This window comes from Perna viridis, chromosome 6, assembly GCF_037379345.1.
Source record: "Perna viridis isolate PV_CMFRI_1.1 ecotype Kerala chromosome 6, ASM3737934v1, whole genome shotgun sequence".
Taxonomy (NCBI): Eukaryota; Metazoa; Mollusca; class Bivalvia; order Mytilida; family Mytilidae; genus Perna; species Perna viridis.
In genome coordinates this window covers 39,805,388-39,821,556 of record NC_142450.1, presented here as the reverse complement: position 1 = coordinate 39,821,556, position 16,169 = coordinate 39,805,388, and the positions used below count along the sequence as shown (strand labels likewise).

At 32.0% G+C, this 16,169-nt stretch overlaps 1 protein-coding gene across 1 annotated transcript; it reads left to right on the top strand.

The window, feature by feature from the left end:
- The first annotated feature begins 11 nt into the window (after positions 1–11).
- LOC148614924 (calcipressin-2-like) lies at positions 12–12,716 on the top strand. The gene is made up of 4 exons (XM_088589456.1): positions 12–316; positions 9,447–9,620; positions 10,166–10,334; positions 11,521–12,716. Exons 1-4 carry the CDS (start codon positions 125–127, stop codon positions 11,649–11,651), a joined length of 666 nt encoding a protein of 221 aa, XP_088445582.1. The 5' UTR covers positions 12–124; the 3' UTR covers positions 11,652–12,716.
- The last annotated feature ends 3,453 nt before the right edge of the window (positions 12,717–16,169 follow it).

Sequence of the window (16,169 nt, the reverse complement as noted above, 5' to 3'; positions counted from 1 at the left end):
GGTTTTATTGAAAACGCTGTAACGACTGCGGATTTTTAATGTTTTTCTACCTTGCGTATTGACGTCATGTCAAAATTTCTTTTTCATGTATTCAGGAACTTTTCAACACTAATGAAATAAAAATATGCCCAAGGATTCACCAGAAACGAACGTAGAAAGTGAGCTTCTTGATAATCGATGGGACATCATGGAAGTGGAGAATCAGGACCCTGATGCAACTGATGCTACCAGCGATGACAGCAATTTTACTGACCTGCCTAATGCTTTAATTGTAACTAATGTTGCCGATAGTGTGTTTGAAAATGAGGATTCTAAGGTAAGATGACAGTTTAATATACATGTAGAATAGACATTGCCTTTAAAAAGCGAATACCGTGAGTTTCACATTAACCCACACGAGCAACTCGAACAATATCCATTTTTTATCATTTTGTTGTTAATTTCCAGAACAATAACAGTTCTCCTTGGAAGGCACAGATATCTTTATGGTACCCCAATTCCGTTGGTCAAAATGATATTCTTGCGATCAAGTTACCAATCTGGCCAGACGATGCTAATGCTAATATTTATAAAAATAAAATTTGGATATTCTACTTTCCACTTCTGTAAATAATGTCATGTGCATGTCTTTATTTAATTATTACACCAGTGAATGAAAATCAGATGTCAACTTTCCACCATTGTTGTTGTTGTGCCCCAATTCTGTGCATTTCTGGTGCAGAGATTAAACAAGTATGGGGAGTCATATGGAATACAATACAATTCCACTAAATAAATAGAAATATGCTAGTATTTGATTTATTGAGAAAAAAATTTGGTTCTGGACAAAAATAACTATATAGAAGATATTTTTTAGTCTAAAAGAGAAATAATGATACGTGTATGTGGGAATTTCTTTTTTTAAGGCAAATTATTTCAAAATGCTATTTATTGTATTTCAATTCCTATTCAAATAATATTTAATTGAAATTGATTAAGAATTGAAATCATTTAGAATTTTTTAGATCACTTAAAATTGACATACTGTAGGGTGGTCTCAATCATCCGATTATTTAAACTTATTTAAATATATATATTTAAATATTCAAATATTCTTATACATGTATAAGTATTTTATATACCATTTTTTGTGCAAGTTATTTTTCATTTGAATCAATTCAGATTTCTGACTTCCAAAACTAAATAATTTATGCATTTGAACAACTTCAATAAAATCAACAACAAAAAAAAAAACTGTCAAACAAAAGTATCCATTCTGTATGGCATTAACGGCAGATTTCGAACAATCAGGGTGATACTGTTTTTCCTTCATTTCTTTAGGTAAATGTATCTGTAAATAAGAAAATATCTCAAATTAGCTTAAATTTGTTCATTGTGAACTTTTTCTATTGTTAAATACTGCATAACTACATCTATTAATTTCCACTGAATTATCTAAGGTACATGTATATGTTTTTAAGATGAGGGAAAATATGTTTGATATTTCAATTTGTCAGACCCTCAGAAAATATTCATTTTTTGTTAATCTGACTTACCATAGTTTTTTGTATGACACATGACATATTTTCGTCACGTGATTGTTGTTTTTCGAAGCTTTGCAAATGCAGACTATTGATCAGTATCAATTGATTGGTTTCATGTGTATTTTCTACATTTCTTAAAGAGATTAAATAATATGGCATACAGAGGTTTTGGAAAAGTTGGAAATATTCTATGTTGAGCTTACAACTTGAAAATTACCTGGAATACCGGCAATCTGATCCTTGATATTGTTTTCATGAAACAGGCCAGGTTCAATGTCGTCAATCTCTGACCTCTGATCCAAGCATGTGCAATCAGTTCCGCACAAAAAGGGATATTAATACATGTAATATATCAGAACTAGTTCTACATCGGAAAGAGGGTACAGCAGCATAACTTATGACGTAAACAAATGCACATGCAAGATTTTACACGCTACTTACTCTTTTTCAATGATTGCCTTTTCTATCTTAGAAACTCTGTGCTTCAATTAAAATAATGTGTTTGGAGCTTTTCTGAGGCAGAACTGAATAGCTAAGAAAGATAATTTACTTCCATTTCCCAATGTAACAAATTAATTAGTCCATGTAAAGAAAGAAATAGAATGGACTTCAAAACTAACAGTAAAGATGAACTTATTTTTACTGAGGTGTGATATTAAATCTAATATTTATACTTGAAAATGTTAAATGACAGTCAATTTTTGTGACTTCTGTGACATGACTTTTTTTTTTCGTTGATACAAAAAAGATTTGTACATTGTACATGTACATGTACATGACAGAACGATGACCAGTCGGAATCTGAAAGGTGATAGCAACTATATATTGTAGTTGCCCAGATTGGTTCAGGTACTGTATATGACTGCAAAAAAAAAGTGTGGTTCTAAACTACTAAAGGATGGTTGGTATTGATTTTGGTGGTAATGATGCCAACCGTTTTAGAATTAGGAGCCAAACCTACAAATTTACATGTACATATATAATGTAACTCTAGTAAAAGCATGTCTTTGAGGTCTATGATATTGTAAAAAAACATTGATTAATAACATTTTAAATGGTTTTCAAAGGTTTTCAAAATGATGAGTTATATTGGAGAATATTGATTTGTTCTAAAGTGATAAAAATGTCAACATCTTTTACAATGTACATATGTAAAGGAGACTGAAGTCATCTTAATATTACATGTACATGGCAGGTTTTTGTTCCTAAATTTTATTTTTAAGAATGTTTTTACAGATTTTAATTAGCATTTAGCATTTTCAATCTTCAGGAAGCCAAAGTGTGGCCATGTCCTTAAAATCAACTTTTTTGTTTCTGGTCTAATTTTGAGAAGATTTTTTTCGTTAGATTTCTCGTGGATATCCCTGTCTGTGTTTTCAATCAGTATTGGAATATCTCTCAAGTTTTCGAGTTACATGTACATTACAAGGAGTTAAAAAATATTTTCTAAATTTTTTTTCTGTTTTTGATGACTTTTTGGGATAAATTATTCCTCTTTTCTCGTTTTGGGCTAGTTGAGTTCTCTTTTACAGTACAGTTGGGGAGATTTTTTACTCCAACACTCATTGAGCTAGTCATTGAGAATTTTGGAGGAAAGGACCAAATAACTTAAAGATATTGTTGAATGTTCCACAATATTCTATACCTCAATGATCACATTGGTTTTGATTTTGGGGTTTAAGACTAACCTGAACATTTTAGAAATTATAGATAGTAAAGGGACCAGAAACATGCATTTTGGGTTGTTTTCCCTCATATATCCACAATATCCATTCTTTTTATATATTAGTATAACGAGAATAGGTATGGTGAATATATAAGAATATATAAAGAGACAACAACCCTACATTTGAATTTGTGTTACAAGGTGCCATACCACCAAAGGAAGGCTAGGATTGATTTTGGGGTTAAGACTTGAACAATTTTGAATTAGGAGCCAAAAGGGACCTGAAACAAACCGTAAAAGTGAATGGATCTCATTTATAAACTTTACTACAAGGTGCTATACCATAAAAGGAAGACAGGGATTGATTTTATGGGGTCCTGACTTTAGCCACAAAGGGACCGGGAACAAGTATTTTTTTAACTTGAGTTAAAGGGAACAGGTTGCTTTGAAATTGTATACTGCTTTAACCTCCTTCCGATGCATAACTACATGTAGTTCCAGTGTATAATTAATATCCCTATTTGTACTGAACTGATTGCACATGCTTGGGTCAGAGATTGCTGACACTGAAAGAGTAATCAAGGTAACCAAGGTTATAGCGCTGATCAAAAGAATGTAATCCAGGGACAAAGGCCAGACATGTGAAACAGATACACAACAAACAACACAAAGTAACTAAAAATCATACATACAAATCAACAAAAGCAAATGAGCAACTCAGACTCCACTAAAAACTGGGAACGTGGACTAGGTGCACCGATTGAAACATGATTGTTTCCACATAACAATAACACAAGTTAATTTGCTGGCATTCCAGGTAATTTTTAAGTTTTAAGCTCAATGTAGAATATTTTTAACTATACCAAAGCTGTATTATTTTATCCCTTTAGGAAATGTATAAAATAGACATGTAACCAATCAATCAATATCAATTTATTGTCTGTCATTTGCCAAAGAGTAATCAAGGGAACCAAGATTTTAGCAGAAATCAAAAGAATGTATTCCAGGGACAAAGAAGAGGCATGAAAAACAGACAAACACAACAAAGAACATAATGAAACTAAAATAATAATACATACAAAGTAATATAAGTAAATGAGCAACTTGGACTCCACTGAAAACTGGGAGCATGGACTAGGTGCACTGGTAGGGTAAGCGTCCTCTGCTTTTCTAGAAACACCTGCCGAGTTGCTAATAAAAAGTCAAGCCTGGGAAAGAGGTTAGGAAAACTAAATCAGTTTTCATGGTGCAGATGGATACACCATAAAGATCCACGAATTCATGATGACGACCACAAAACTTCTGTAGTGATGACTTCAGCCTTGTAGCAACACAACTTTGTTCCAGAAGCTTAATTGTAAGAAGTGTAGCTTAATACAGAAAGCCTGCATAGTTAAGGCAAACTCTGGCATAACATATGTGTTATGATATGAAAACTTCATACACAGGTGCTGAAGGGATGTTGCCACCTATAAAAAGGAAAGTTGACAATTCTGAATGAAATGTCATCATGTTTGTTGTGAAGTTTGTTCAATAGTTTTCTTTACCATTGATCTCTAAGTGTAGATCAAGATATGATGCTTACTTCACAGTGTCTGTAGTATCCTTTATCTCTAGTTCTTTGGGGTTGATGTGATGTATCAAATCCCGAAACCAGGATTGTTTAACGATAATATGTCATCTAAATAGGAGAAACTGAGATTAAAAGATCTAGCTAAATGATGTTCTTTCTTTCGGATCAGATCAGCTATAAATTCAGCCTCAGAAGAGTGAAGGAATAGGTCAGCAAGTAGAGGAGCACATTTTGTTTCCATTGGAATGACGACTGTTGAAAAATGTGTCCACTATTGGAGAAATACTGTATGTTGTCGATAAAAAATTCCAGCATTTTGAAAATCTTTGCAAAGCTTCCCAAACAACTAATACATGACCATACACTGAAAACACTATGGAAAGCCTGTGTCACTGTCACTGTTTTTTGCATACTTTCAACATCCAAAATAATACAAATGTGATATGCTCTAAAATTGGGTTACTTCTGCTAAAGTCTTGGTTCCCTTGATATTATTGCGAACTGTTTTGTAACCGTCATGACCCAAATGGCTATATATACATGTACATGTAGAAATCGGTGTCCTGATAATATATATGACTTTTATATAATCAATTGTAAGGAACGCCTGTGTTTGAATTGGAAACCGGGTAATATTACTTATATTTAATGCTAACCTATCATTATCTTTTAATGTAAACTTCCTGCTTTAATACAGGCTAAAAACAAAACACGCATAGACATGTGTATGATATGTTTAAAAAAAGGTACATCATAGCGATGTTTTGGTTGGTTATGATATTGACCAGTGAGCCAGATTATGAACCTGATTAAGCAGCTGCAATATTTAACAATTGAAAAGTTCATAGTGGACACAAATTTAGCTAATGTGGGATATTTAATTATTTACAGATTCTCCAAAATGAAGAAAAAGCAGTAGGACTGATGCTTTGAAATCTGCCTTCATGCATTATTTTGTTAATAATATTTCCATTGTTTGACAAATATTTCCAGAGATTTTTTTTGTTTGACAGTTTTTTTTTGTTGTAGAGTTTGTGAAAATTGTTCAGATGTATAAATGATTTAATTTTCAAAGTTAGAATTGATTGGAATGAAAAATACTTGCACAAACAAATGGTATATAAAATATTTTTAAAATATTTAAACATTTAAAAATTAGCGAGTTTCAATAATCTAATGATGGAGATCACCCTACTTTAAGTGATTTTTTTTAATAATTTCAATCTTAATCAATTTCAATCAAAGAAATATTTGAATAGAAATTGAAATAAAATAAATATCATTTTAAAATAATATGCCTTAAAAAGCAAAGTGTTGAAATTTCCACTTATTAATAAGTCTCTTTAAGAAAATATATATATACATGTACATGTACATGTATAGTCATTTATGTCCAACACTATATTTTCATCAATAAATCAAATACTCTATTTCTTTAGTGGAAAGTGAATTATATCCCATATGGCTTCCCATACATGTACTTGTAAAAAATCTGCATTGGAATTAGGGTTCCTTGAACTTTGACCTCAAGGTCAAATCAGTTATTTTTTGCATAACAAGTAGTCCATTATTAACCTTATACAGTATAGTGTTTTCTTCACTCCCCTTAATGAATCTTGTTCAGGGAAATAACATTAATTTTAAGTCACTATCAGATTTTTATAATTAGCACTGTCTCTTTGAAGTTTGATAAATCTTTATTTTTTACCCCACTTGAACATTCTGGTACAGTATTTCTGAAACCTATATAACAGGTATAATGTACATTTGTGCAGGAATTTATCATGTATATTCAGTATTATATTGTACTCTAAAAGTTTTCTCCCACTTGGTTGATTTTATTTATCCCTTTAATATTATTAGAATTGGAATTGGTTCTGAAATAGATATCTTAAAGCCTAAAGTTCTAAAATGTTTTTAAATTAAAGGAAACATAAACTATTATTGGAAAGGAATCAATAGAAATGCAGTTGATATATTAACTTAAACAAGGAAGGGAATAAAAATGAAACCAATGTACATGGTTTTGACTAATTCTCAGGGAACATCAATACTTAGTGACGTCAATCTCTAACATTATTCTGTAATTTCATACATTTTAACTTCAATACAGTGATTCTAATGCAGATAGATTGATGTGTTCAGAAGATTTTCCATTTTAGTGGTATAATAAAGCTACTGCAAAGCTGTATTTAAAACACAATTTCATACTCTTTACATGGTGTTGTAATGGTTTAAATTGACCTTGAAAGGATCATTAATTTGGTTGATTTAATCTAAATGTAAATGTACATGTAATTACAAACTTGATAGAGATGGCTAATTGTGATTGTGATTTAATACCACAATCATTTCTGGTGTTGCACTCATCATTGCTAAATGTCCACCAGACAGGTCATTTACTTCTAGATCAATCTTACTGCTCATTATGCCATCAACATTTGGACAACAAATGATATCCATCTGACAACTAAAATAAATACTTTATATATGTACAATGTACATGCATGTGTCTTGTTTCTGATCCCTCAACAACCTCAGCTTTTTAATCTGATTGTACTGAACACATTTCTTGCATAGATTGTCATATACAAGTAATGTAATTGCACTTTTAGAGCTGTACTACAAATGTACATGTACCCATAACTAAGATGAAGTTAACTTGTTTGTTGTTAAGAATATAAATGATAGCTCACAGTACTAAACATTACTAAATTGAAAATGTATATATACTTTGTTCATATATCGTCAAATGACCAATCACTTTCAATTACTAATGTTCACTACTATAACTACAAATGTACATTGTATATCGATAGTGGGACACATGTAAATAATAATAAAACTCTTTTACATTTTCGATTATGTTTTAGTTCCAAGTCCACTGTATTTTGAAAATAAATTGGGTTTATTTAATATTCTATCTATTCTGTACTCACATAAGAAAAATACGGAAATTTGATCTCAATGTAAGGATTTTACTGTCAAGTAATTACCTGATTAATATAAAGAATTTTCTATTGTGGGTTATGCTTACTTCCAAGATTTGTTATTATCCAAGTAATCTACTGATGGTCAATTGGTTCATAGAAATACTACTTGATGTAATAAATTCTCTGTCAAAGGACCCAATAATGAAAGGTTTTAGGTGGAGAGATCAATTAAATATGTACTTAAAAATTATACTCAAACATTAATCAGACAGGTGAGACCAAATTATAGTAAACATTCAAAACATGTACATGTAATGGCATATTTGGGTATATCATTGACATGATTGGTAGGTCATTCCGGATCATCCCCTCAATATGTACATGTCCTGGTATTCAGTGTCTGTATATAGTAGAACTCCTGACCTGTTACATGTCCCAGTATTCGTTGTCTGTATGTAGTAGAACTCCCGACCTGTTACATGTCCAGGTTATTCAGTGTCTGTACATGTATATAGTAGAACTCCCGACCTGTTACATGTCCCGGTATTCAATGTCTGTATATAGTAGAACTCCCAACCTGTTACATGTCCCAGTATTTAATATCTATATAATAGAATTCCCAACCTGTTACATGTCCCAGTATTCGTTGTCTGTATGTAGTAGAACTCCCGACCCGGTACATGTCCGGTTATTCAGTGTCTGTACATTTATATAGTAGAACTCCCGACCTGTTGCATATCCCAGTATTCAATGTCTGTATATAGTAGTACTCCTAACCTGTTACATGTCCCGTTATTCAATGTTTGTATATAGTAGAACTCCCAACCTGTTACATGTCCCGGTATTTAATATCTATATAATAGAATTCCCAACCTGTTACATGTCCCGGTATTCAGTGTCTGTATGTAGTAGAACTCCCGACCTGTTACATGTCCAGGTTATTCAGTGTCTGTACATGTATATAGTAGAACTCCCGACCTGTTACATGTCCCGGTATTCAATGTCTGTATATAGTAGAACTCCCAACCTGTTACATGTCCCGGTATTTAATATCTATATAATAGAATTCCCAACCTGTTTCATGTCCCGGTATTCAGTGTCTGTATGTAGTAGAACTCCTAACCTGTTACATGTCCCGTTATTCAGTGTCTGTATATAGTAGAACTCCCGACCTGTTACATGTCCGGTTATTCAGTGTCTGTACATGTACATGTATATAGTAGAACTCCTGACCTGTTACATGTCCTGGTATTCACTGTCTGTATATAGTAGAACTCCCAACCTGTTTTATGTCCCATATTCAGTGTCTGTATTTAGTAGAACTCCCAACCTGTTACATGTCCTGGTATTCAGTGTCTGTATTTAGTAGAACTCCCAACCTGTTACATGTCCCGGTATTCAGTGTCTGTATATAGTAGAACTCCCAACCTGTTACATGTCCCGGTATTCAATGTCTGTATATAGTAGAACTCCAGACCTGTTACATGTCCTGGTATTCAATATGTGTATATTTTAGAACTCCCAACCTGTTACATGTCCCAGTATTCAGTGTCTGTATATTGCAGAACTCCCAACCTGTTACATGTCCCTGTATTCAGTGTCTGTATATTTTAGAACTCCCAACCTGTTATATGTCCCAGTATTCAATGTCTGTGTATTGTAGAAATCCCAACCTGTTACATGCATTTGGTTGTGTGCATATACTTCAACACTTTTAATATTAAAATTAACTATTATTACATCTTTTGTAGGAAGAATTGGAAGAAGTATTTAAAGTTTATGATAGATCAGCAACTTTCCAGTATTTGAAATGTTTTCGAAGAGTAAGAGTAAACTATACATTACCAGAGGCAGCTGTGAAAGCCAGGATACATTTACATGAAACTCAGATCTGTGGACAGGTCTCAAAGTGTTTCTTTGTTCAGGTAATTAAAATGAAACTCAGATTTGTTGACTGGTCTCAAATCATTTATTTGTTTGTGTAATTTAAATGAAAGTCTGATTCCCTGGCAGATCCCAAATTGCTTTTCTGTGTAATTTGACTGAAATTTGGATCTGTTAGGAGGCCTCAAATAGTTTCTTTGTTAGTGTACTCAGATTTTTTTGCAGGTCTAAAAGTATTTCTTTGTTAAGGTAATGTGCATGAATCTTAGATTTGTAAGAACATCTCAAGATGGTTCCGTTATTTAGCAATTAATATGAAATAAATTTTGTGGACTATCTTAAAGTAATTTTTCAACATGACTCATGTCTTATAGACAAAAAGTACAGTAAAATTTTCTGAAAACATTATGCATGGATGTATACAGATTTAAAGGAAAATGAGTCAGTTACTATTTACAAAGTTTTCAATGTAGGAGACAGAAAACATGGATCTTTAAAGATATGTTTGAAATGTTTTCATTTCTATACCACTGCAGACAGCTATGCAATTTTATAACCTAACATAATTCTTTTTGATATATTTCAGCCAAAACCCAGCAGTGGTGAAAACAGCCCTCATTTAAAGTTACCACCTCTGACAAAACAGTTCCTGATCTCACCTCCAGCTTCACCTCCTCTTGACTGGGAACCTGTTCATGAAGCAGAACCAGTCATTAATTTTGATTTGTTACATGCCATGGCTAATCTGGCTCCAGGTTTGTATTTTTTTTAGATTTCAAAATCCTTGATATTGGTACTTTTAATTTTAAAAAAAACTACATATTTGCATTGGCATAAGGAAGAACAACAGACAGTGTAGGTAGGCACATGTGAGTGCCCCTGGTCTTGGTATAGCTATATCAGGCTACCATTCCTGTGGCCCTACTGTGTCTTGGCAGGTCAAAGGGTAATGAATGGCATGTAAAGAGGGGTGTACAAACATAAGTAGACAATAAGGTGTCGCACTTTTGGTATTAGAAAAAAAAAACATTCACTATACTGTGATTTATTGAAACAAAGCCTTACAACTATTACATCTGTAAGACAATGAAAACAATACATGTTCTTAACAATGATCAATCAATGGAAATGTACTGGTAGTGGATCATTATTATATATATATATCAATCAATACATGAAAAACACAAATGAAATTTCATGAAAATTCTGTGAAAAACGTGATTAAATCACTAGATTAATAATGAATTGCATATAAATATCATACATGTATTTTTTCGAATTCATAAGGAACTCTTCAGGATTTTACCATATAAGAGGTAATATCAAGCACTTAAAAGTTTATGTCACAAGTGCTGTTTTGATTGCATATACAAAAAATGATTTTGTATTTACCTAAAATGCAAACGCAAAGATATGTGAGTAGGTTGATGTAATGTAATGATGTAAAAATACTGTGTGACTATGATGGTCCATTTTATTGGATGTATATGATAATACTTATTTTGATAGTACACTTACATATATGTTATGCAGAAAACAATATCAATACAATTAAATCCCATTATGCATGTTCTTGTTTAGGCCAATAAAATAATATATGTTTCCTGCTACCCTACCTACCATATTTTTTGTGCTTATGTTTTATGGCCATTTTGGCTCAAACGCCTTTGAAGTTTAGATCGTTTCCCCTTGAACTCATTGTAAAATGTTTTTGAAAATTAAAATAATTTTGCTACCTACATGTACATGTACATACCCTATTTTTTTTTCTTTTAAGTAACAGGAAACAAGGCTATTATTTTTTTGGCCTAACTTGATATTATTTGGCTGGATGGGTATGAACAAAAGTATGACATTTATGAAGATTTATCCTTTTTTTTGACAATGTGTAGAATGTGTGTTAGATTTAAAGTGATAGTTTTCTTTCCTTAATGAATACAGGTCAAAGCCATGAACTACATCCACCATCAGATAAACATCCTGCCATCATTGTACATATTTGTGAGGATCCCCCTGTAAACAGAGATCCCGCTACAGCTCCAAAAATAGTACAGACTCGAAGACCACCTTAATTTTACATGTATATCATGTCTTGCATATAAAAAGGCAGATCACTCAAACTTTAATGAAGCTTACTTCAAAACTGAATCAAGTCACAAGTGTGGTTCCAAGAATGAAATATTGATGAACACTGAATTCTTGTGAGAATCTGGAAAAGAATTAAACATGAACATCTGAATACTGTATGTGCTATTGGTCTTTTTTTTTTTTTTGGTTAATTACAACTGAGTTTTTTCATGGCTGCTAAGGATTGTTAAATTCATCAATTTGTTTTTAATATGAGTGTAAGAGATGAATTTCATGAGAGAGAAACCCGTTACTCAGTAGAACATCCTCTATTTGAGTACTAAGATTTTGCCAGCAACAGCTTATGAGCATAGTGATCCATTACTTCAAATGATCGACCTAAAAGAAAAGTTTGTCTAAATTTTCTAATTTTTCATAGCTTTTCCAAAATAATGAAAAACAGGGTGCTTCTGAGTTACAAAAAAATTAGGGAAATTATGGTACTTTTACCTGAAGAAAACCATTTATGAAATGTTAAATTGAGAAATTCTTAAGTAAGTACCATGTATTTTTACAACAATTACTTGAAAAAAATTTAGAGTTAAAACAGTGAAACAAATTTTGAGATCTTTCAATAATTGTAGTTTTGTTCTAAGCCACTTGATTAATCCATAATCATGTTCAATCTAAAAACTTTAATCTAAAACATTACATGTTTTATCTGTAAAAAAGGAACAAATGTTTATTATAAAAATTATTACAAAGTGTAATATTGGAGGTAAACAATTTTTTGTATGATCTACTCGAGATTGACAAATGTATACATGTACATGTATATAGTACCTTAGTCCATCATGAATTCTGGTAGTATTTAATTGTAAATTGTTACAATTAATTCCAGTGCTACTCATCCTTTATCAACTTGTGTTTATAATGATAAAATGAAGAAGATGGTCGTTATTTATGTAAAACGTATTTATTTTGTTTTGTTTGTTTTATTACATGTTTATGTATGTTGAAGATGATGTTTGAGAGTTGATTCATATTCATCATTAAAATCATCATAAAGATTTGTTACTTCATTTTCAAAATGTTTCAAATTGCAAAGCCAACATATACTCAAATTCACAAAGACCCTATAGTCTTGTTACTCTCTCTATTTAATGAGACACTGCATGTTCCTTTGACAAACTTACATCAAACCGCCATTGACAGTGGATTTAGAATGGATATTTCACTGAAGTCTATGGCAAACTGGATCAAAACTACAAGACATGCCTAGTTCATTCAGATTGAAAATCAAAATAGAATATGCACAATGGCAATATCTAACCCCATCTAAAACTCATAAAAAATTATTATACCGTTTATGAGGATTTCTACATGCAAAAACAAACCCCATTTTATGTCCATTATACCCTAATGGAAACCCAATTACAAATCAAAATATTACTTCATTAAAATTTTAGAGAAATTAATCAAATGGTGTAAAAAAAAGTTGTGGACACAACGTGGGTGTCCTTTTATGGTCTGATCAATTTAATATTGTTATATTCTTCTAAAAACACCAAATTACTTTTGATCAACTTAAAATTGCAGATACAGTATTATCTGACCTTACATTAGCACAGGATGCTTACCCTACCGGTGCACCTAGTCCGTGCTCTTAGTATTTAGAGGAGTCTTTGTTGCTCATTTATATTTGTTTATTTGTAGGTGTTGTTTCATGTTCTTATCCTTGGATTGTATTATTTTATTTACCATTCGAATCCTGTTTCCCTTGTTTTGGTTTGTTCTTGCCTTTTATAGACTATCCCTCGTATATTAGTCAGCACCACAACTTGATGTTTTGTCACTGTCTAAATACGTTTTTATTAGGATATTGCACATTTAATGTTCTTCCCATTATAATATTACCAGTCAATTATGTCTGCTATTATTATTTTTATGATTTTTTTGTGATTTTCATATTCGGGTTTAGAGGCAGTATGATTGCACTGTTAATTACTTTTATAGTAATACGTACAATGAAAAGTCTATTTTGCAATTATGAATACAGTGCCGAATGAGGTAACATTCATAGTTTCATTTGGGGAATTTTCTGTTTTCAATTTCGAATTATAAAATATCTTTAAATTTTGCATTTTATTATTATATATGTACAAAAATAATCCGCTATTATTCAGTATATTTTAATTTTGATGTTACTTTTATTGCTTTTTTTCCAATTCATAAATTTTAATTTTGATATTAATTTTATTGTTTTCCGTTAAATTCATACGCCATAACAAAATAATTTTGATAATTTTGACACACTCATGTTTCGAAGTTCAGTCAAATTAACGTAACCATTTGGGAAACTTACAATATCGACATATATATAAAACTTGTAGTTTACAATATACCTCTTAATTAAGATAATGACAATACTTGATTAAATGAAAGCCGTAGCCACTTTGTTCTGGTAGAAGGAAAAGACATACTACAGAAAAAAACCTAATTTTGAAGATATCTGAAAGTTCAGTTTATTCGAAAAACAATATAATATTTTTTAAACTATCTTGACTCATTACTGCAGGTTGTTTTGTTCAGTTGAACAAAATGTTGAAACAATGAAGAAACAATATTAATTGATAAAAGGGAGATCATCGAAAACATTAATAGTATGGTAGTAATTGCCATTTAGCAAACTCTAAAACGAAGAAGTAATAAGATGTGGCCATACAATTCCGAATTGGAGGGGGTCACCTAAAGCGTATGTGGCTTGTCAAAATCAGACTGCTTTACTGTGTGTACAACATCAAGACAAGTCCACTCAAAATTGACCAGAAATAAGTTTCCATTAATCCTTGAAGGCAATTTAATCCTCACAATGATTGTATGATTGTCGATGAATTAGCCAATCGGAGAATCAAGCAGAATACGTTTTGATGATTCTTCATACTTTGTTATCAAAATATGATTTCAAATCATATTCTAAATATATTGTCAAAATACTTGAATTTTTTGACAAAATATTTATCCAATCTGGCGGACGTGTTTTCCAAAGGACAGCCGGCATTCCAATGGGAAACAATTAATTGCGCATTGCTACTCGCCGACCTATTCCATCGCCATTATGCGGCTGACTTTATAATTGATCTTATCAAAAAAGATAGAATATCGTTTACTTAGATCATTGATATCGGTGTCCAGTTTATGACGTTTCGCCTTTAAATAATCCTAGCTTTTGCGATTATATTTTTACATCGAACTTCAAAGAACTATACAAAAAACACGATAACTTTCGTCTCAAATCGCCAACTTCCTTTTCTTATCTGTGGCAACATCCCTTCAGCACACGCGTTTAAAGTTCTGATTCTCACAAAAAAGTTATTCCAGATCTTGCCAGTACTCCGCTGACTTTTTGAACCGCGCTAGACTTCTCAAAATTACGCTGCTAAAACAGGATTATGTGGCTACTAAATAAAAGTCATAAGTACATAAGTTTTATGGTCGTCATCATGAATGGTGTATCCTTTTGCACAATAACAATTTATTTTTTCACCGTGTCACAGTTTCCCTTTTTAGTCCATGTGCTGGGAGGGTTCAAGGTGCATCCCCACTGATCAACTTCATGACGATTTTCAGGTACCTTTATATAAATCTCCCATTACCGGATCAATTTTGTGACTCAATTTTTCGAGCGCCTAAGTCTTAATGGGATAGCATAACTAAATATATATAGATATCATTATGTAGCCCAATTCCCCAGATTTACAATGATACCAAGAAAGATGCGGTATCACTTACAAATGTAGGGTTCTGAAGTAAAAATGAAAAGAAAAATTACCCCTACCCCGTTGTAAAATTGTTTAAATTGACGTATTTTCAAATGTCAAAACTCCTAGAGTATTTATGCTTCAGTAAAGAATGGCTGATTTAGTATTTTCTGTTTAGTATTATCACAATTGATACTTCTGGGGTTCTTTTGATGACTAATGTCGATTTTAAGGTTCACTATTTATGAAAAAAATTTACCCATAAAAAGTCGCATAAATTTGACTTTACAAGGTATAGCTCAACTAAAACGTCTCAAATTTGGTATCATTCGATGAATCAAATTCCTACATGAATAGGCTATAGATGTTGATATATTGCCACTAAGAAGGGGGAAGTTTACTATTGGGAAGTCAAAATTGTTCTAGCTACATAGTTCTCTTGGAACTTGTCTGTACATAAGTGTGAGATCAGCTTCCGCCAAATCTCTCTGTCACTTGCCTTTTTTTTCTGTCTCTTGATGCTTCGTCTTTCAAAGTTTTATTTCCCTTGCGTATGTGCTCAAGTATTTAAAGTTATCTACTTCCCTTACGCAATGATCCTCAATTTGTATGGGTGTGGTACAGTTATTATTAATTGCCAAGATCATTACTTTGATATCTAAACCTATAAAGTGTGCAATAGTCTCTAGTCGTGTTGTCTTCCTTTGCATTTGCTTTTTCTTACTAGAGATGAAAGACATGTCATCGGCAAAATCAAGATAT